The 22,279-nt window shown below is 45.3% G+C and overlaps 1 protein-coding gene across 5 annotated transcripts in view; it reads right to left on the bottom strand.

Annotated features, from left to right (window-relative positions):
- STAU2 (staufen double-stranded RNA binding protein 2) overlaps nt 1-22,279 on the bottom strand; it is a 365,534-nt gene that overhangs the window by 314,342 nt on the left and 28,913 nt on the right. For all 5 annotated transcript variants that reach the window (XM_033933324.1, XM_033933325.1, XM_033933321.1 and 2 more), the window contains one exon: nt 6,620-6,779. In XM_033933324.1, coding sequence (XP_033789215.1) covers nt 6,620-6,779 — 160 coding nt within the window. The remainder of the gene's footprint in view (nt 1-6,619; nt 6,780-22,279) is intronic.

Here is a 22,279-nt window from a genome sequence, read left to right as displayed (position 1 = left end):
CAAGGACATAAGAACATAAAAATTGCCACTGCTGGATCAGACCAGTGGTCTATTGTGCCCAGCAGTCCGCTCACACAGCGGCCCTTAGGTCAAAGACCAGTGTCCTAACTGAGACTAGCCTTACCTGTGTATATTCTGGTTCAGCAGGAACTTGCCTAACTTTGTCTTGAATCCCTGGAGGGTGTTTTCCCCTATAACAGCCTCTGGAAGAGTGTTCCAGTTTTCCACCACTCTCCTGGGTGAAGAACTTCCTTACATTTGTACGGAATCTATTCCTTTTCAACTTTAGTGAGGGCCCTCTCGTTCTCCCTACCTTGGAGAGGGTAAAAACCCTGTCTTTATCTACTAAGTCTATTCCATTCATTATCTTGAATGTTTCGATCATGTTCCCTCTCAGTCTCCTCTTCTCAAGGGAGAAGAGGCCCAGTTTCTCTAATCTCTCACTGTACGGCAACTCCTCCAGCCCCTTAACCATTTTAGTCGCTCTTCTCTGGACCTCTTTCGAGTAGTACTGTGTCCTTCTTCATGTACAGCGAACAGTACTGGACATAGTATTCCAGGTGAGGGCATACCATGGCCCGGTACAGCGGCATGATAACCTTCTCCGATCTGTTCGTGATCCCCTTCTTAATCATTCCTAGCATTCTGTTTGCCCTTTTCGCCACCACCGCACATTGTGTGAACAGCTTCATTGACTTGTCGACCAATACTCCCAAGTCTCTTTCCTGGGGAGTCTCTCCAAGTACATAGCTCTCCACTGAACATCCTGTATTAATATATAAGATTTTTGTTACTGACATGCATCATCCTTACACTTATCCATGTTAAACCTCATTTGCCATGTCGCGGCCCATTTCTCGAGCGTGTTTATAGTCACATTGCAGGTCTTCGCAATCCTCCTACATCTTCACTACTCTGAATAACTTCATATCGTCTCCAAATTCAATCACCTCACTCGTACCAATTTCCAGGTCGTTTATAAATATGTTGAAGAGCATGAGTCCAAGCACCAAATCCTGCAGCACTCCACTCGTGATGCTTTTCCAGTCCCAAGTAATGTCCTTTTACCTCCACTCTATGTTTCCTATCTGCCAGCCAGTTTTTAATCCAAGTGAGTATTTCACCCTCGATTCCATGGCTTGCAATTTTTCAAAGTAGTCGTTTATGTGGAACTTTGTCGAATGTCTTCTAAAAATCCAGATATACAATGTCGACCGGGTTACCTTGTCAATGTGCCTGTTTACTCCCTCGAAGAAATGCAGCAAGTTCGTCAAGCAAGATCTTCCTTTGCTGAACCCATGCTGGTTGGTCCTCAGCCGATTGTGTCCGTCAAGGTGATCAATGATGTGGTCCTTTATCAGTGCCTCTACCATCTTTCCCGGTATCAAGGTCAGACTCACCAGTCTGTAGTCTCCTGAATCTCCCCTTGAACCTTTCTTGAAGATCGGTATAACATTCGCCACTTTCCAGTCTTCCGGAATCCTTCCTGATTTGATTGACAGATTGGCTATTAGTTGAAGCAGTTCAGCTATAGCCCCTTTCAGTTCCTTGATTACCCTCGGATGGATGCCATCCAGTCCCGGAGATTTACAGTTTTTAAGCCTATCAATCTGCCTGCATACCTCTTCTAGACTGACTGTCAACCCTGTCAGTTTCCCATCTTCGTTTCCTGCGTATAGCCTGTCGGCTTCCAGTATGTTGTGCATATCCCTCTTCGGTAAATACAAAAGCAAAAAATGTGTTCAGTTTGTCGGCGATGGCTTTGTCCTCCTTTAGCACTCCCTTTATTCCATGGTCATCTAATGGCCCGACCGCTTCCCTCGCGGGTTGTTTCCCCTTAATATATCAAAAGAACGGCTTGAAGTTTTTCGCCTCCTTGGTTATTTTTTCCTCATAGTCTCTTTTGGCCCCTCTTACCACCTTATGGTACCTGCTTTGATGTTGTTTATGCTTTTTCCAGTTTTCATCCGTTTTTGACCTTTTCCATTCCTTAAACGAAGTCTTCTTGTCTCTTGTCTCTGATCACTTCCTTCACCGCTACAGTGAGCCACGCCGGTTCCTTGTTCTTTTTCCTCTTGGATCCCTTGTTGATATATATGCAGTATATAGAGATTTTGCACCTCGGTGACTGTGTCCATAAAAAGGGACGCTCTAGCGTTTTTACAGTGCTTATCCTCTTTTTAATCTTCTTCCCCACCATGAGTCTCATCCTTTTTGTAATTCCATTTTCAGAAGTTCAGTGCCATAGCCGTCATTCTGGATCGATGTTTTGCCCCTGTGTCCAAGTTGAAGAGGATCATATTGTGATCTCTGCTTCACAGCGTCTATTCTACTTCTAAACCTTGCGCCGGTCCTCGTAGTCCATTTAGAATTAAGTCCAAAATTGCATTTCCTCTTGTATTTTCCTTGACAAGTTGTTCCAGGAAACAATCGCCTAAAGCATCCAGGAACTTGGTCTTCGTACTGCAGTCGGAGGTGCCTAGGTTCTAGTCTATCCCCGGATAATTGAAGTCACCCATGATAACTGCGTTGCCTCCCTTGCAGTTGCGTTCAATCTCATTCGTCATTTCTCCATCAATTTCTTCGGACTGCCCTCGGGGTCGGTAGTAGATCCTGATCTTCGTTTCCGTTCCATTTGTTCCTGGAATTTTGACCCATACAGACTCTACCTTATTTTTTGTGTCCAGCGTGTTCTCTCCGGTAGACTCAATTTCCTCTTTGACATATAGGGCAATACCCCCACCTTTTTGACCCACTCTGTGTCTGTGGTATAGCTTGTATCCCGGTAGTATAGTGTCCCACCTCGTTCCACCATGTTTCTGTGATGCTGATGATGTCAAGGCTATCTTTTTGTGCCATAGCTTCCAATTCCCCCATCTTATTCCTAAGGCTCCTTGCGTTCGTGTACATACACTTGAGTTTGCAGCCTGTTACTTTCTTGCATTTCCTTCCCTCTTATGTCCCTTTCAATACATCAGGATTTCTGTCTTGCCTATGATCCGGTGAGTCTTCCCTATGATCCGGTGAGTCTTCCCTGTTACCTTCCTGCATGTGTACTTGGACTTCAGTAAAGCTTTTGATAGTGTCCCCCACTGCAGGTTATTGAATAAGATGAAATCGTTGGGATTAGATGAAACACTAACAGCATGGGTGAGCGATTGGCTGAGTGGTAGACTTCAGAGGGTGGTGGTTAATGGTACCCTCTCTAAAACGTCGGAGGTGACCAGCGGTGTGCCTTAGGGCTCAGTCTTGGGCCCAATCCTTTTCAACATATTCATAGGAGACCTGACTCAAGGGCTTCAAGGAAAAATAACGTTATTCGCTGACGATGCCAAACTCTGTAACATTGTAAGCAACAGCAAATTGTCCGATAGTATGACGCAGGACCTGCTTTTATTGGAACATTGGTCCTCGATCTGGCAGCTAAGCTTCAACGCTAAAAAATGCAAGGTCATGCACCTTGGCAACAATAATCCATGCAGAACGTACACATTAAATGGAGAAACCCTGGCTAGGAATGCAGCAGAATGCGATTTAGGGGTAATCATTAGTGAAGACATGAAAACTGCCAATCAAGTGGAGAAGGCTTCATCCAAGGCTAGGCAAATGCTGGGTTGTATCCACAGGAGCTTCGTAAGTCAGAAGCCCGACGTCCTAATGCCAATGTACAGAACCATGGTGAGGCCTCACCTGGAGTACTGTGTACAATTCTGGAGACCACATTACCGTAAAGATGTACTGAGAGTTGAGTCGGTTCAGCGAATGGCCACCAGGATGGTCTCCGGACTCAAGGATCTCCCATACAGAGAAAGGCTGAACAAATTGCGACTATACTCTCTCGAGGAACGTAGGGAGAGGGGAGACATGATTGAGACATTTAAGTATATCACTGGTCGTATCGAGTTGGAAGATGATATGTTCTCTCTTAAGGGACCCTCGACCACAAGAGTGCATCCGCTAAAAATCAAGGGCGGGAAGTTTCATGGCAACACCAGGAAGTATTTCTTTACCGAAAGAGTGGTTGACAATTGGAATGAGCTTCCAGTGCAGGTGATCGAGGTCAGCAGCGTGTCAGATTTTAAAAACAGATGGGATGCCCAGGTCGGATCTCTAGGAGGGTAGAGTTAAAGGGATATCTCAAAAGATAGTTAGGAGGGAGGGTCAATAGAGTGGACAGACTCGATGGGCCTTGGCCCTTTTCTGCCGTCACTTTTCTATGTTTCTATGGTATCCTCTGGGTATACCGGTTCCCGAACCATCGACTCTTAGTCGACTGTCAGCTTTTCCCTTCTTCCTAGTTTAAAAACTTCTTGATTTCTCTCTTGATGTTGCATGCAAGAAGCCTCGTTCTGTCTCTGCTGAGGTAGAGTCCATCCTTTCTGAATAGCTTGCTCTTCCCCCTTTCTGAATAGCTTGCTCTTCCCCCAGAACATCGTCCAGTTGTGCATGAAGTGGAATCGTTCTTCCTCACACCAGCACCTCATCCATGCGTTGACTGCTTGCAGCTCCATCTGCCTCTTCTCGTCGGCTCTGGGTACTGGCAGGATCTCTGAGAACGCTACCCTCGGCATTCTGGTCTCCAACTTCCCTCCTAGCATCCGGAACTGATCCTTCAGTCCTTCTCTGCTGTAGTTCCTGTTGGCCATGTTTGTCCCCACGTGGATCACCACCGCCGTATCTTCCTCTTCCACGCTGTCGATGATCCCGTCAATGCGGCTCACTATATCTTCTACCCTGGCTCCCAGTAGGCAGGTCACCAGCCGATCCTGTCTTCCTCCCACTATGTGGCTGTTGACTTGTCTGATGATGGAGTCCCCCACGACGACTGCTGTCCTCTCTATCTTCTCTTGCCTCTCTAGCTGCAAGTCCGTGTTCCTGGTGCATGACCATCTCTCCAGCCATAGGTCTGTATCCTCTGTGCACTTCCATCTTTCCTCATCCTGGCATTGGCTTGCACTGGACTCATCTTCCTTGTGGTTGTCCTCCAGGTGGTCCTCACTCACTGTAGATGTATCTTGGTCCTCGTTCACTGTAGGTGTATCTTGGCAGCTCCACTGTTGTTGGTGATTTTCCATGGCCTCCCTATATGGCTGTTTGATTAACTTCTCTAACTCCCTGACTTCTTCCTCAACGGTTTCCTCTGTCATGGAGTTTTCTGCTTCTCTGTCCTCCTCTTCCACTGCTTGAAGTGCTTCTAGTTCCAGTATTCTGCCTTCCAGGAGTCTGACTTGCTTCTTCAGGCCCTCCAGTTTCTCGCATCGAGTGCATACATAAGACCACCTCCCAGAGGGGAGATAGTCATACATATGGCAAACGGTGCAGAAAACTGGATAGTTCAACATCCTGCTTCTGTCTGCTGCATCCATTGTTGTCCGCTTGCCAGTCTGTCGTCTGAAGTGGCTTCTCCTTGTGTAGGAATCTGTGCAGCATCCTCGGTGTTACTGTGAAGTCCTTTTCTTCATTTTAAACCTGCCACCCCTGTTGCTTGTGTGTGTCCTCTGTGTCTGCTGTGATTGCCCTCTGCTACTACTGTGTTGTGCTTGTCTGTCCTGTTGCCCTTGTGGTACTTGCCTGTGTAGGTGTCCTTCCTTAGTGTCCTTCTTTGCTCGTCCCTTCTTAAGGCCTTTCACAAAGGCGCTCTCACTAAGGTGAGCGCCTTTAATGCTCACCTTCGACGCGCACCGAATGGCTGAGCTCTGTTGGCCCCTCCCCTTTTAAGGAGGCGCTCCGGTGGATGACATCGGGGGGGAGGGGGGGGCGAGCTACCTCTCACCTGCCTTCTCTTGTTCCTTCTTCCCCTCTCCTGTTCTCTTCTTTGCTTTTTTTCTCCTTCTCCTTTCCTGCCTCCTGCTTGCCTGCCCAAGCCTGTTTAACTGAGCTTCATTGGGCTGAGCTCTGTTGGCCCCTCCCCTTTTAAGGAGGAGCTCCAGTGGATGATGCCGGGGGCGGAGCTACCTTTCACCAATGTTCCTTGCTCTCTCCTGCCTTTTCTTGCTCCTTCTTCCCCTCTCCTGTTCTCTTCTCTGCTTTTCTCTCACTAAAATTTCAGTCTTTTGCATATTTAGGACCATATTACTCACAGCTAATAAGTGTTCAATGGCCTGTAAAATTAGATTCAGTTGCTTTAAAATCACTTCAACTCCTCCTTCCCAAGGAAAAATAATTATATATCATCTGTATAGATAAAGCCCATCACATCCCATTGCTTATATGTCATATACAATATTTAAAGGAAAGCTATGGACAACAAATTATGAAACTGCCCAAAACTTACACAAAATAGTACAGCCCTATACCTCTCTACTTACGAAACAAGAGTTGGTTAGAAATGTGCACCTAAACTTTGACCACACATTGTAAACTGACTTAATTTTACCTTCAAAGGTGAATCTTGCAGTAAATATATGAACATGCAGTTTACCAGCTTTAGCTACAGCAAATAAGAATTATGCATACTCACTTTAGCATCTCTTTTTAAAAAAATCCTACTCGAAACTTGAATCTGATGTTCCCTCTTATCTAGCTGACTTTGACCCACTATTATTGTGGAATTATTCAATAGATCTAATCCGGTTAAATGAGAATATACAACATACTATGAAAACTGTACAAAGCTTACCAGGATTATTATTCATGATGGTTTTGAGTGGTCTAGGAGATGGTTTAGGGAGGATGCTTTCAATCAAGGCTTTGCTAGCGGTGGTATGCTGTGCCTTTTTAATACTGGTCCCTTCAGCTTCCCAGGTCTGCTCTCCAAGGGTCAACTGCACCATAAACATCTTCAACACAAAAAGAAATTAACTTTTGAGCTAGAAAGGATGTATTTTTTCCAAAGCAGTTCAAATTTAAGTTTAGAAATTTGAGGTTCTCTGGTTCTCTCAAACCTGACTCCACATCATATTATGTTCAAAAGTGTATAATACAGCTAGATTCATATGAAAAAGTACTTGTTCTGAGAATCAATATGTTAATGTAGTTCTCTGAATTAAAAGAGCTAAACAGGACTGCATAATACTCTCATGCTAGTTCACATTAGGCATAGTTTTTGTTTCTAACTGTAGACAAGCCTGCCCTCTGCTGGATTCATCCAAAATGGGAACTATGAACAAACATTTTCCAAACAAAATACAAGGGCCTCTTCTACGAAGCCGTTTAGCATGGGCCGCTGAGGTAATGGCCCTGAAGCCCATAGAGATTTGAAGGGCTTCGGGGCCGTTACTGCGCAGCTTTGTAGAAGAGGGGGTAACTCATAGAGAGGTAGTTTTGATATGACATCTAAAAAGAAATTAGGTTCTTACCTTGATAATATCTTTTCCAGTAGATAGGGATGCTATGATGAACTATAGGGTTATCCATCTGTGTTTATGAGCATACTGCAGAGGATGTCAATGACAGCTTTTCAACTCCTCCTTCTCCATGGTTTCGGCTGCTAATTTCAGTTCATACCAAAGCTGGTGACAACCCTACAGAAGAAGACAGTAGAATAAAGGATATGGGAAATTCCTCGAAATCAAGTGTCTGATCTGCCCAGATGAATTTAAAACAATCACTGAAGAAACAGTAATGTAGTTAAAACATTAACGAGCCTTTGAGAGGAACAATGAATCCAAGAAAATACAAAGTGCACAAGAAATATAAACAGTCTGAACATTTATGGAGCTCAACCATTGCTCCTTTGTAATTTCATTTATTTATTTGTTTTATATCTCATCCTTCCCAGACAGCTCAGAACGGGTTACAAGGTAACATATATATTTAATCAAAACTGGCTGCAATGACACTAAATGGTTTCTGATCTTTAAGCAAAATGTATTACCACCAAAGAAAACCTGAGTAAACACAGAACACAGGGGTTTGTTTGTTTTTTCTTGTATTACTTTATCTAGTGCTCCTTTTACAAAACCGCGGTAGCAAGTCCCTCATGGCAAATGCAATAAAGTCTATTCAATTTCTAGGGGCTTCATCGCATTTGCCACGCTCACTACTGCGGCTTTGTAAAAGGGGCCCTTATTTAAGAAACAAAGTTATCCAATACCTGTTATCACCCATGTGAAAAAGTAACTGCATCTTATATACAGTCTCTTCCTAATCCAATAGTCTGACTGACAGTAAAATTTTAGCTATGGAACTGACCATTAAGCTTGAGTCAGAAACCAGGTGCATCAGATAAATTGCTGGCAGGGCGGGAGGGTGTCCCACGTGTCAATTCCGATGCCAAGTTCTCCCCTTGGAACCACCAACACTGGATGAGCTTTTATCCTCCATTCAGGGGAGCTGCGTTTACAGGGAGTGATGTTGCGGAGACCATCTGAATAGAAGGGAGAACTGGAGAGGGAATATATTTATTTATTTAGTCATTTATTTAGCCCGTCTTCCCAAAGGAGCCCAGAACGGGTTACAGGAGTACATTCATAGTATGGGTATGACAAATTTTAGTGAGATATACAGACTTTACAAAAAGATGGGTATGTGAAGACACGCCTCCGTCAATCCAAAGAGGTAAGGAATTCTCCTGGAGCTACCGCCACTTTGATGGGAGATAGGAGGAGCAGGAGCAGACCATCTTCATGCGAAACGGGTGGACCTTTAGGGACTCATTTAGAGACTTCAAATCCAGAAAGGACCTCCAATCTTCTGTGCCTTTCTTTGGCACTATGAAGTATAAAGAATATATGCCTAAGCCCGATTCTTCTTCGAGAATTGGTTTTATGGTGTGAATGTCTAAGAGATGCTGCACTGTCACTGACTCTGGCCTCCTTCTCTGGCAGTCCAGCTGGAGAGTCGAGGAACAGATCCAGAGGGGACCAAGAAAATTTGATCCTGTGCCCCTACCCGGATAATGTCTAGAACCCTGAGGTCTGACGAAATCCGTTCCCATTCTTCCCAGAATGCTGACAGACACCCTACGATATGAGGAGCAGCCGTTGTCCTGACATCATTGTTGCTTCTTGGAGGTCGAGCCACTACAGGAACCCATGGGTTACTGGCACCTGTAACTGCCAAATCTCTATCTGGACCCCTAAACGGGCCTCTGAGAAGAGTAAACGGTGAAAAATTGGTGGGTCTCCTAGAGGCACGAAAACTGTCTCTGCCGCCCCAGGCAGGTCGACTGCTCTTACTATCTGGGAAGGATTTGGGCAGCAATCCACCACACTGGCCATGAGCTCATCTAGCCCTCTGTCAAACAGCATCTGCCCCTTGAAGGGTAATCTGCTAAGCGCAACTTTGAAGGCTGAGTCACCTGCTCATTGTCTGATCCAAAGCATCTAGCCAACATAATCAGAGTAAGCTGAAACATTACTCAGGATTCAGAATCAGCCACATAATCCACACCTTCCTTAAACATGTGGGGACAGAAGTCCCCAAGCTCAGACGGACTAGTCTGTACTCTGGTATGTCAGGCCCATGCCATGAAGGAGGCAGCTGATGAAGTTTTGATACAAAGCCACTGCTTCAAACTGTCTTTTAAGGATCACATCCACCTTTCGGTCCTGTGTCCTTTAGCATCACTCCACCTTCACTAGGAAGGGAGGTGCGCTTGGTTTTTGCACTACTGCAGAGTCCACCTTCGGCTGTGCAACCAGCTGCTAGATTCATAGGATAGAGTCTAGACAAAGCTCTGACCACCTTAAGGGAGTCTTAAGGCACTTCCCATTGGTCAGTGACTAAGAAAGTAAGATTTGGATGAACATGAAAAAAGTTAATCTATGCATTAGTGCCACACATAACAGCATCTGCGAGGTGGAGGGCTGCTGGGCATCGAGCTTCAACATAAATAGGGTTGAAATGACATGGAAAACTGAAGCTGATCTGAAAAGGCGACACACTGAGATATCATCACTGTGTTCCACTGACGCTCCTGCTCCTTGGCTACTTAACCCTGTGAGCGATCCCACATCATCCACCATCGCAGAAGAGCCCTGTGATAATAAAGGCATGGAAAGGGGCTAACGATCATCCCAGACCTCCTCCAAAGGGTCACCAACACTAGGAGCCAGCATGGTATGAGGCAGGGATGCCTGCCTCAGAGATAAATCACCCTTAGGTGGAGCAGGCGCACCCGAAGGCAGTGCAGCACTTCCCAGTCCTGTTAAGTAGACTTTCCATAAAAGACTGACAAAATTGGAGAAGTCTTGTGTTGGGGGACCTGAGACTCCTTGAACAATCCTAGACTGAGGAAGAGGAGATTCATCCACCACCATGCACTTACATTTCGCCCCATCACTGTTCAATTCATCTAAGTAGGATCTCTTCCCCTTAGACTGAATTTTCTGGGATTTTTGGGGTTCCATGGCCTTGAAGGACTGGATGGGATCTAAACCCAAAGCTCCTGCCCCTTCCTCCCATGTCCCGCAGCATGTGGAACATGGCCGCTCCTCAACTATAAGTTCTGCACAAAAAGTGCAGGATCCAGTACTAAAAAGGCCTGGGGTATCCATGAGAGGTAGGCTCCAACTAAAACAAGCGGTTTGCACAAAAAGTGCAGGATCCAGTACTAAAAAGGCCTGGGGTATCCATGAGAGGTAGGCTCCAACTAAAACAAGCGGTTTTGAGGCAGAAAAAAAATAATGTTTAAACAAGATTGCTAAAAATCCAAGATGATTGCTCTGCATATCCACCTCAAGAACTTCTTGTGAAAAATAATGGTCCTGCCATTTACCTCCCCATTCAATGTGACATCCTTACTAAAGCCTTATGACCAAGGAATTTTACATTCCATGAAGACCAAGAATAAAGACTGTTTCCTAACTGCATGCTTGATGCAATTAACAGAGGCTAAGAATTCAAGACTTTCTCTTAAGGATGTCATTTATGCACTTGCCAATGCTTGGCATAAACTTTAACATCAAACAAGGGAATAGGATTTATATAAATGCTGACACAAAAGAGTAAATACTGTTATAAACAATGCTGTCAGTCGCGTGTCATGCTCTTAATATATCTCTAAGTGCAAATTGTACCAACATTTGAGTAGGATTCGCAGAGGGGAATAGGAGGCACCCATAGTACAGCATTGGGCAGATTTACAACATGACATCTGATTTCCGCTTTATTGTTCTTGAATTTCTTACTTTACCAAGAGGGGGAAATCTGATGGTCCGTTTATGGCAAAAAGAATAGGAATGGATTTTTAGATGGCAGACGGTAGCAGCTTATCTATTCCTCTATGTGAGCAGCATGTTTTTTTTAACCCTATCAGTTTAGAATAGCATGTTGTTCTTTATGTTGGAGTCGCAATGTTGCCCTTAATTTTTGTTAACTCATTTTCAGTTATGGGTTTTCTCGACCTGTGTACACGTCATTGTGATGTTAAGAGTTTACGTGTGAAGCATGTGGGTATAAAGAGGGAGCAGGAATGATTGCTCGGTGTCTTGTGAACCCGTATAAACTTTATAGCATGTACCCTCAGTTTGGTTTCTAGCCTATGTAATTGATTTTCACGTCTTGTGTAGTCATATTTGTGATGTTTATTTAGTTTTTTTAAATTTTGTGTTTATTTCTTTGCAGAGACTACTTTGGTGTTTTCGAAGAAATGCTGTCTATACGGGTTCCCCAAGGCAGCATTTTTTTGTGAAACGTGTCAGAACCCAGACTTGAGTAAAATGCTTAAATGGTCTCTTCCCTCTTTGAGATATGTAAAAAAAAAATTATTTTTGTATTTATTGAGCTTTTGTATATGCTGAAATTCAGTACAGTCTAAAGATACATTGAAGTGCAATGATTGCGAACATGAGACATTGACCCAGTAGGCTTGACCCATACCATAGTCTTTAACATCCACCATTTTCTCTGGGCACTTTCAGGGTTTGGTACAATTTGCGTTTAAAGATATATTAAGAGCATGACGCTTGGCTGACAGCATTGTTCATAATTGAATAAACTTTGACCATCAACAATGTTTGATTTAAATGAACCTATAGAGGAAGATTTTGAAGGTTTCCAAGTCAGTGATGAAACGCTGATGATATCAAATCTCACTGCTTATGCTAGAAGTCTATCATCTGAAAATGTTAATAAATTAGACAGCTGATATTAATGAAGTTCTGAATATTGACAACGATGCACCTGTTGTGCTTTACTTCAGTGATGGCGAGATTGCTGAAATGATGTTAAATAAAGAAATGCATGAGATAGTAATGATATTGAAGACTTTGTGGACACCAGAGAAAAATCCCTGTAGATATGGTGAAAATGTGTGACTAGTTAATTGCTGGCATGAAACATTGTGCATTTATCATTTAGTTTGAGATTATGGCAGTCTACTCGATCAAAGAGGTCAGACTACTGAAACAGAAAACTTTGTTAATTAGACAGATGACACTGAAAAAGTCTTTAAAAAGATTGCCACTGTTCCTGCTCTGTCTTCAGAGAGCTGATTACAGACAGAAAATTATGCATATTAGAAGTTTTTGGCTAAGAAAGACTATGCATGACTAAAGACTATGGGGCTCATAATCAAAACTTAAACACGTCTAAAAACCCGCCCAAGTCAGCACTTGGATAACCTAAAAGACATCAAATGCCAATAATCAAACCTATTTTTTGGAGAAATCCAGGGACTTTTTAGGCCTCTGAATTCTGCTGTGTGCCCAGAGCTGAAAGGGGCGAATTTGGAGGTGTGGTTGGACTGGGATGTGGACATCCCTTTGAGTAACTCTTCACTGTTACTTGTAATCTACTCTTTTCCTGTAATGTAATTCTACTGGAAATGCCCAGATATCATCTTTATTATAATCCGCCTAGAACCGCAAGGCACAGGCGGAATAGAAATCCCTAATGTAATGTAATGTAATGTAATATTTCCCACTAAAATAAAAACACAAACAAATACTCATAAAAAAACACTGATCAACAGTCTTCATTTTTATAAATGATCATTAAAAAATTGTTCCTGATACACTGCTCAGATTGCAATAATTAAATTATACAGCAACATCTTCCAGACTGAAAACAACTGTTCAGCTATTTATGAATTGAAGATAATGGTTCTGCTTACAAAAGCACAATAACAGTTCAATATATTCTTCTCTACAGGAGAAATTCTACTTGTAAGACTAATCTCTTAATGAAGAAGGATGTTCTCGGAAGACCAATCCAATACACTTTGAGTTAAAAGAATTTGGCAAAGAAAGAACCACTCCATCTTTACTATGAAGGCAGCTATCTATTTTTAAATGACTTATTTTTCAACAGCTCACTGTTGTTCAGTGTTGAGCCCTTCTCCCTCCCCCAAAACTAGCAATAATAATGACCAAGAAACAGACTAAAGCTTTTTTCAAGGGCTACTGAGACTATGCTTTTCTTCAACCAGTAGGTGTCACCAGAGAGGCTGTCCATTTTGACTCAGTAAGCCTGATTCTATAAACGGCACTTAAATCGATAGATGCCTAGGGAAACGGTACCTACCACGCGTCAGTCAAAGAATCGTGTCTAGTGGCACCTGATTCAAGTTGGATACTGGTAAGCATCAAAGACTTGGGCGTTGGTATATTAGGGTAAGTTTTTCTTGGCCGAAAATACCGGTGACTAACAAAATCAATGCCCAAACTCCGCCCCTAACCACACCTATTTTTGGGGTAGATACCCACATGGCGTGTAACAGAAAATTAATTTTTTAAAATTTGTTTTAACGGTGCTGTTCAGTTAACAGGACCGATTGAACCAATTAAAAAAATTAAGTTAGGCACCTAAATAGGCACTTAGATCAGTGTGCCTAGCCAAACAGCAGGCGCTTTTTACAAAATCATGCCCAACATAGCATAACTCTTTATTTTTATACCGCACAAGCCTTTCAGTTCTAAACGGTTTACAAAGTAAAACAAGTGAAACAAATTCAACAATAACAACATTTGGTAATTAAGAATTTAAACAATAGTAAGAGGAAGAATGAGGGTCAAATAGTGATCTTCAGCCCTTTGAAAAGGGCCACCGAGGGTGCAACAACTAATTCCTCCTGCCGGCAAAACAGAGAGGAAGGGAGCCACTATCTTCCCTCCCTGCACTGCCGATCCGACCACCACAGGCAACATTGGGGTCTTGGTCCCGCCCCCAAAGCCTCTCCTGCCGATCTTCAGCCCTTTGAAAAGGGCCACCGAGGGTACAACAACTAATTCTCCCTGCCAGCAAAACAGAGAGGAAGGGAGTCACCATCTTCCCTCCCTGCCCTGCCGACCCAACCACCACAGGCAACACTGGGGCCTTGGTCCTGCCCCCAAAGCCTCTCCTGCCGATCTTTAGCCCTTTGAAAAGGCAGAGCATAACGGTGCGCCATCTAAGGCGCGAGTCAAAGGTGGGCACCCGTCTTAGCGCGCACTTTTGCGGAAAGCCGTGCGGAACCTAAAAACCAGAGATTTTGCCCTTCACTTGTTGGACGAAATTCATAGAAGAGATGTTACTCAAGATTCCAATCACTTCACTGAACTGTGAGTAGGGCGAGAAATAAGCTAAGGTTATCTGCACTCTGCACTTTACCTGCTAGTTTGTAAAACGCTTGTGTAATTTAGGTTCTCTGCACTTTGTACTTTACTTGCACTGACCTGCGAATTGGGTGAGAAATTAATCTAAGGTTTTAGCACTATGTACTTTACCTGCTAGATTGTTAGACATATGTATGATTGTTAGACGCATGTGTTAAGACACATGTGCAATTTAGGCTGTGAGAGCTAACCCCCACAACACAATTCATTACCATCAGATACTAGCTACACCTAAGAGTTGAACTATCGGATTGCTATCAACTAAGCAACCTAGAAATTGGGAGGAGTAGGTGAAACCAATATAGCTATTGCGACAGGAAGGAGACATATTACCCGCAAACATGAATTTCCTATTGATTTTAGTGATCTACCTAATAAGCGATAGCATCAAAGATGTTAATTCACTCTATCCACAATTACATTCAGTCCATTATCCTGATCTACTTATTAGGCACATACAGGAAGATAGGGCAAATCATATTAATGTTATTTCAAATAAAGGAAGACATCAACGTACCCTTAAAAAAAGGACAAGGGAAATAAAACCCATCAGAACCACTACATCTAAGAAAACTATCACATCCGCTTCTATTCCCTGTGTATATCTTAATACTAGATCTGTCAGGAATAAAGCTTTTTTAATTAAAGATTGGATCATCAGCAAGCAAATAGCCTGTCTTTTTCTAACGGAAACATGGCTATTGTCTGAAGAAGATCCAATAATAATTGATCTCCTACCAGATAACTTTAAAATTCTTACATTAAACTGTGATGGAAGAAAAGGGGGAGGATTAGCAATTATTCTTAAGGAAGGATTTGAGTTTGAACTATTGGATTCCAAAATGACCAATGTTAGAAATATTAGCCTGTAAAATTAGAAATAAGGAACTAGAAGAGTCCTTCACTTTCATTTTATTTTACGTCCCACCGAAAAGCTGGCCAAAAACCAAAGAGGACTTTTGCGAATTTGTGCTACATAATTCAATTACTCCTTCATATAATATCATCGCAGGTGACATAAACTTACATCTAGATGAAGAGGACAACCCAGATGCGAAAGATTTTAAAACCTTTCTATCTTTGCTTAACTACAATCTCCCTTTTCCCACACAAACACACAAAAAAGGTCATCGTGTGGTAGCTATGTCCACAAAGGAGATTTCAGACCCTTCCATCTCTCTACCTGATGGCATTTGATGTCACGATATCTGGTCTGACCATTTTACTTATTATTTCAAGTTAATTTGGACTCATTCAAAATCTAAAACACATCCAAGGATAAAAAGATAACATCTCACAAGGGGTCATATCAACCCAGAGGAATATTGGTCACAATATGAACTACAAGCGGAGATAGGAGAAGAAGTCGACTTTTGGGATCACTGGATGAAAACTAGCACAGCTATTTTAGATGAAATAACCCCTAAACGAAATAGCAAAAGCTGCGCAAATAAATATAACAAATTGTTTGACTCCGAACTTCTAAAAATGAAACAACTAGTAAGATGACAAGAAAGAATTTGGAAAAAAACAGGAAAATTGTCAGACCGGAACAGCTGGAGATCCAACATAAAAATCTTCAAAGCATTTTATTCTTCCAAAATCGACTTATCTAGCTCAAAAGGAATCAATACAAAAGAGCTGTTCAACTTGATTATGGATTTATTTGACATCACACTACACCCAACACGTGCACAATATTAAACCACTTTCAGCAAATGAGTTAGCACAGCATTTCGACTCAAAAATTAAAAAACTAAGAAACAACTGTTCGACAAATGACATCAATGAACACCAAATAGCTATCACACAAGGAAATGAAATACCAACGGACATGATCTGGAGTTCCTTTCAAGATTTAGAATGAAATAATTATATTAAATTATACAACAAATACAAATTATGAAGGCAGCTCCATTAAACTTTAAACGATCCTTGCTGAATTACTTAACCAATAAACTAAAAAATGGAAAATTCCTCACTAATAATGGTCACATAATAACAACCCCAGTTCCAAAAAATAGTAAAGAATCATTACCACTAGTAACCAACTATGGACCTGTAGCATCCATCCCATTTATTGTAAAAATCATGGAAGGATTGGTACATATCCAATTGATAAAATATCTTTATCAATTCTCTCTCCTACATGGTTTTAGATCTTTGTTCAGCACTGAGACAGTAAAGCACAGTTACTTACCGTAACAAGTGTTATCCAGGGACAGCAGGCAGATATTCTTAACGCATGGGTGACGTCACCGACGGAGCCCCGGTATGGACACTTTTAACTAGAAAGTTCTAGTTGACCGCACCGCGCATGTGCGAGTGCCTTCCCGCCCGACGGAGGAGAGCGTGGTCCCCAGTTAAGGTAAGCCAGCTAAGAAGCCAACCCGGGGAGGAGGGTGGGACGTAAGAATATCTGCCTGCTGTCCCTGGATAACACCTGTTACGGTAAGTAACTGTGCTTTATCCCAGGACAAGCAGGCAGCATATTCTTAACGCATGGGTGACCTCTAAGCTAACAGAGAGGGAGGAGGGATGGTTGGCCATTAGGAAAACAAATTATGTAACACAGATTGGCCGAAGTGTCCATCCCGTCTGGAGAAGGTGTTCAGACAGTAATGAGTAGTGAACGTGTGAACTGAGGACCAAGTGGCAGCCTTGCAGATTTCCTCGATGGGCGTGGAACAGAGGAAAGCCACAGAAGCAGCCATAGAGACCGGCCCGAGCATAACAGAACGCAATGCAGGCAGCAAGCCAGTTGGAAAGCGTCCGTTTAGAGACAGGACGACCTAGACGGTTAGGGTCGAAGGACAAAAAGAGCTGAGGAGACGAGCGGTGAGCCCTGGTACGGTCAAGGTAGTAGGCCAGGGTACGCTTACAGTCCAGCGTGTGCAACGCCTGTTCCCCAGGATGAGAATGGGGCTTATGGAAAAAAACAGGCAACACAATGGATTGGTTGAGGTGGAAGTCCGAGACCACCTTGGGAAGGAATTTAGGATGGGTACGCAGAACCACCTTGTCATGGTGAAAAACAGTGAAGGGTGGGTCGGCAACCAGTGCATGCAGTTCACTAACCCTCCTGGCAGAGGTGATGGCAATGAGGAAAAGCACCTTCCATGTAAGAAATTTGAGCGAAGTTGTGGCAAGAGGCTCAAACGGAGGCTTCATGAGGGCTGATAAAACCACATTTAGGTCCCAGATGACCGGAGGCTTCAGAGGTGGTTTGACATTGAAGAGGCCTCTCATGAACCGAGAAACCAGGGGATGAGCTGTGAGAGGTTTTTCGAGGATAGGCTCATGAAACGCAGTGATGGCACTGAGGTGGACTCTGATTGAGGTAGACTTGAGGCCAGCATCGGACAGAGAGAGCAAATAGTCCAATACAGTTTCCACCACCAATGAGGTGGGGTCGTGGTGATGTAGTAGACACCAAGAGGAGAACCGGGTCCACTTCTGATGGTAACATTGGAGGGTGGCCGGTTTCCTGGAGGCATCCAAAATGCGACGGACAGGCTGAGACAGATTCTCTGGAGAGGTCAGCCCGAGAGAAACCAAGCTGTCAGGTGGAGCGAGGACAGATTGGGATGCAGTAGAGACTGATGCTGCTGTGTAAGTAGAGTAGGAAACACAGGAAGAGGAATGGGTTCTCTGGAGCTTAGTTGGAGCAGGAGGGAGAACCAGTGTTGGCGAGGCCACCGAGGGGCGATGAGAATCATGGTGGCTCTGTCCCTGCGGAGTTTGAATAACGTCCGCAACATCAGAGGTAGTGGAGGAAAGGCATAGAGGAACCGATCCGTCCAGTTGAGCAGGAATGCATCCGGGGCCAGACGATGAGGAGAGAAGAGTCTGGAACAGAAAAGGGGCAGCTGATGGTTGTGAGGAGCTGCAAAGAGGTCCACCTGAGGAGTGCCCCACCGAGCAAAGATGGAGCGGAGTGTGGGAGGATCCAGAGTCCACTCGTGAGGTTGAAGGATGCGGCTGAGATTGTCGGCCAGGGAGTTCTGTTCTCCCTGGATGTAGACAGCCTTGAGGAAGAGACTGCGGGCCGTGGCCCAGGTCCAGATACGGATGGCCTCCTGACAAAGGAGGGGAGATCCGGTGCCGCCTTGTTTGTTTATGTAGTACATGGCGACTTGGTTGTCTGTGCACAGGAGAAGGACCTGAGGGTAGAGAAGGTGCTGGAAGGCCTTGAGAGCATAGAACATGGCCCTGAGTTCCAGGAAATTGATGTGATGTTGACGCTCCTGAGGGGTCCAGAGTCCCTGGGTGCGAAGATCTCCCAGGTGAGCTCCCCATGCATAGGGGGAGGCATCTGTGGTTATGATCATGGAGTGAGGGGGTAGATGAAAGAGTAGACCCCTGGAAAGATTGGATGAGTTCAACCACCATTGAAGAGATTGCAGAAGAGACGATGTCACAGAGATGGGATGAGAAAGAGGATCCGTGGTCTGTGACCATTGGTTGGCTAGAGTCCACTGAGGTGTCCTGAGGTGGAGTCGCGCCAGAGGAAGCACATGGACCGTCGAGGCCATGTGGCCCAGGAGGACCATCATCTGCCGAGCTGGGATGGAGTGATGAAGGAGCACCTGACGACAGAGGTGGAGCAGGGTCCGTTGTCGGTCGGAGGGGAGAAACGCCCTCATCAGAGTGGTGTCGAGAACTGCTCCTATGAACTGAAGTCGCTGTGTGGAAAGAAGGTGCGACTTGGGGTAGTTGATCTCGAACCCCAGGAGATGGAGGAAAGAGATGGTGTGTTGAGTGGCTTGTAGCACAAGTGGAGACGTAGGTGCTTTCACCAACCAATCGTCCAAGTAGGGGAACACCTGGAGGTTGTGAGACCTGAGGAAGGCCGCCACCACAATGAGGCAATTGGTGAACACCCTGGGCGATGATGCGAGGCCAAAGGGCAGTACTTTGTACTGATAGTGACGGTGCTGTACCTGAAATCGGAGGTAGCGACGTGAAGTCAGATTGATTGGAATGTGAGTGTAGGCCTCTTTGAGGTCTAGGGAACATAGCCAGTCATGTTGAGAGAGAAGAGGGTAAAGCGTGGCAAGGGAGAGCATTCTGAACTTTTCCCTGACCAGACACTTGTTGAGGTCCCGGAGATCGAGGATGGGACGGAGGTCTCCTGTCTTCTTGGGAACCAGGAAGTAGCGGGAGTAGAATCCCTGACCCCTTTGGTCTGGGGGTACCTCTTCGATGGCATTGAGAAGAAGGAGGGATTGGACCTCCCTGAGGAGGAGAAGGGATTGGGAGGAGTGAGAAACAGACTCTATGGGAGGATTGTCTGGTGGAAGAGTCTGGAAGTTGAGAGAGTAGCTGTGGTGAATGATGTTGAGGACCCATTGGTCTGATGTGATGACCTCCCAACGGCTGAGGAAGAGTTGAAGGCGTCCTCCGATCGGCTGAGGAAGAGGCAATGATGGTGGAAGACTGGCTATGCCCTGGAGAAAAGAGTCAAAAGGGCTGAGAAGGTTTTGACGGAGGGAGAGGCTTGGCGGGTTGGTGAGACTGTGAGCGAGTCTGAGTTTAATGCTGTTGACGAGGTCGGCGAGGCTGCTGTGAAGGCGGGTTGAGAGGTCTGGCCGAGAACCTGCTGTCTGTAGGGGCGAGCAGGTGGAGCCTTCTTCTTAGGTTTTATTAGAGTATCCCATCTGGTCTCGTGAGCCAAGAGTTTCTGGGTGGTTGAGTCCAGGGATTCCCCGAAGAGTTCATCACCAAGACAAGGTGCGTTAGCCAGGCGGTCTTGGTGATTAATGTCAAGGTCAGAAACTCTCAGCCAGGCCAGGCGCCTCATGGCAACAGCCATGGCAGATGCACGAGAGGTCAACTCAAATGAGTCATAAATGGAGCGCACCATGAATTTCCAGAGCTGGAGTAGACTGGAAATTTGTTGTTGGAAAACAGGAACCTTACGTTCAGGAATGTATTTCTGTAAGGAGGAGAGCTGTTGCACCAGATGCTTCAAGTAAAAGGAGAAGTGGAAGGTGTAATTATTAGCCCTGTTGGCAAGCATTGAATTTTGATAAAGGCGCTTGCCAAATTTATCCATCGTTTTGCCCTCTCTGCCAGGAGGGGTGGAGGCATAAACACTGGAGCCCTGGGTTTTCTTTAAGGTGGACTCCACTAACAGAGATTCATGGGGTAGTTGAGGTTTGTCGAACCCCGGAATAGGAATGACCCTGTACAAACTATCTAGTTTTCGAGGGGCTCCCGGTACCGTGAGAGTGTTTTCCCATTTTTTGTAAAAGGTTTCCCGTAAGATGTCGTGGACAGGTAACTTAAGGAATTCTTTGGGGGGTTGTTCAAAGTCTAGGGCATCGAGAAAAGCCTGGGACTTCTTAGAGTCGGATTCCAGTGGGATAGAAAGAGCCGCCGACATTTCCCGTAGAAATTTGGTGTATGAGGACTGTTCAGGTTTGGAACCGGTATCGACCATCGAGGGTTCCTCATCTGTTGATGAGACCTCATCATCGGTACCGGGAGGGGATTCTTCCCATAAGTCCGGGTCCCTAACGTCGGTGTGGGTAGGACGGGACGGTGGTGTGGATGGCTCAGTGTGGCGAGTCTTAGAAAGAGATTTGCCGGAGCGCATCGAGACGGTACTGGGGGGAGGAAGACCGGTGCCGGTCCCGGTCTCAGGGGGACCGGTGTCGTTCCTGATGTCGAGGAGGGTTGGCGTCCGAGCGTGGTTGCACGGAAGGATTGAGTGGCTCAGCTGCGAGCACCGGCATGGACGTGTTTAACGGTACCGATGGTGTCGACACCGGTGGTGTGGTGCGAGGCTCGGGCCGGTCCGGTACCGGAAGGAGTGGGGCCAACATTGCAGGCAACAGGTGTTGGAGTTGCTGCTGTAGTTGCTCCTGTAATTGGCTTTGGAGTATGGCCGCAATGCGGTCGTCCAGAGGAGGCACCGGTACCGCTTTTTTCTTTTTCGGTACCATAGGTGCCGCTCCATGCCCCGGCGATGAGGAGGCCGATGACGAGGCACTCACCGAAATCGGGGCGGAGCGTTTGCGGGGTCGGCGTGATGCCGGGAGGGTGGCGTCGCCGCTGTGGCAGGAGGGCGCTCAAGGGAAGTGGAAGGCTTCTTAGCCGGCTTACCTGGTGCTAGCGACCCCGAGGAAGGATCAGGCGTCGTCGAAGTAGTCGGTACCGACTTTTGCGGTGCCGTCGACGGCGCGGCCGATTCCATGGCAGATCCGGTACCGAAAAGGATATTCTGTTGGATCTGCCTATTTTTTAATGTACGTTTTCTAAGAGTAGCACAGCGGGTGCAGGTGTCAACCCGATGCTCTGGACCCAGGCACTGTAGGCACCAATTGTGCGGGTCAGTGAGAGAGATCGGGCGTGCACACCGCTGGCACTTCTTAAAGCCCGGCTGAGGGGGCATGAAGGGAAACACGGCCTCCGCAAAATCAAAACCGGAGGCCTGTATGGTGGCAACAGGCCCCGCCGGGGCCAGCCTGAAAAATAAAGAAAAAAGAAAAAGCAAAGTTTTTTTTTTTTTTTTTTGTGAACGGAAAAGAAACCCGAAGGGAAAAAGAACAAAAAAGCAAAAAATTTCGCGAGCGGGAAGGCAAGAATTAGATTTTTCAACAGCCGTTGAAACACATGCATCTTCTTCGCTCCGCGGAAACGAAGAAACTGGGGACCACGCTCTCCTCCGTCGGGCGGGAAGGCACTCGCGCATGCGCGGTGTGGCCAACTAGAACTTTCTAGTTAAAAGTGTCCGTACCGGGGCTCCGTCGGTGACGTCACCCATGCGTTAAGAATATGCTGCCTGCTTGTCCTGG

Source organism: Geotrypetes seraphini, chromosome 2 (assembly GCF_902459505.1).
Source record: "Geotrypetes seraphini chromosome 2, aGeoSer1.1, whole genome shotgun sequence".
In the NCBI taxonomy this organism is placed as follows: domain Eukaryota; kingdom Metazoa; phylum Chordata; class Amphibia; order Gymnophiona; family Dermophiidae; genus Geotrypetes; species Geotrypetes seraphini.
The sequence above is the reverse complement of the archived record's forward strand: the minus strand, read 5'-3'. Positions and strand labels throughout refer to the sequence as shown.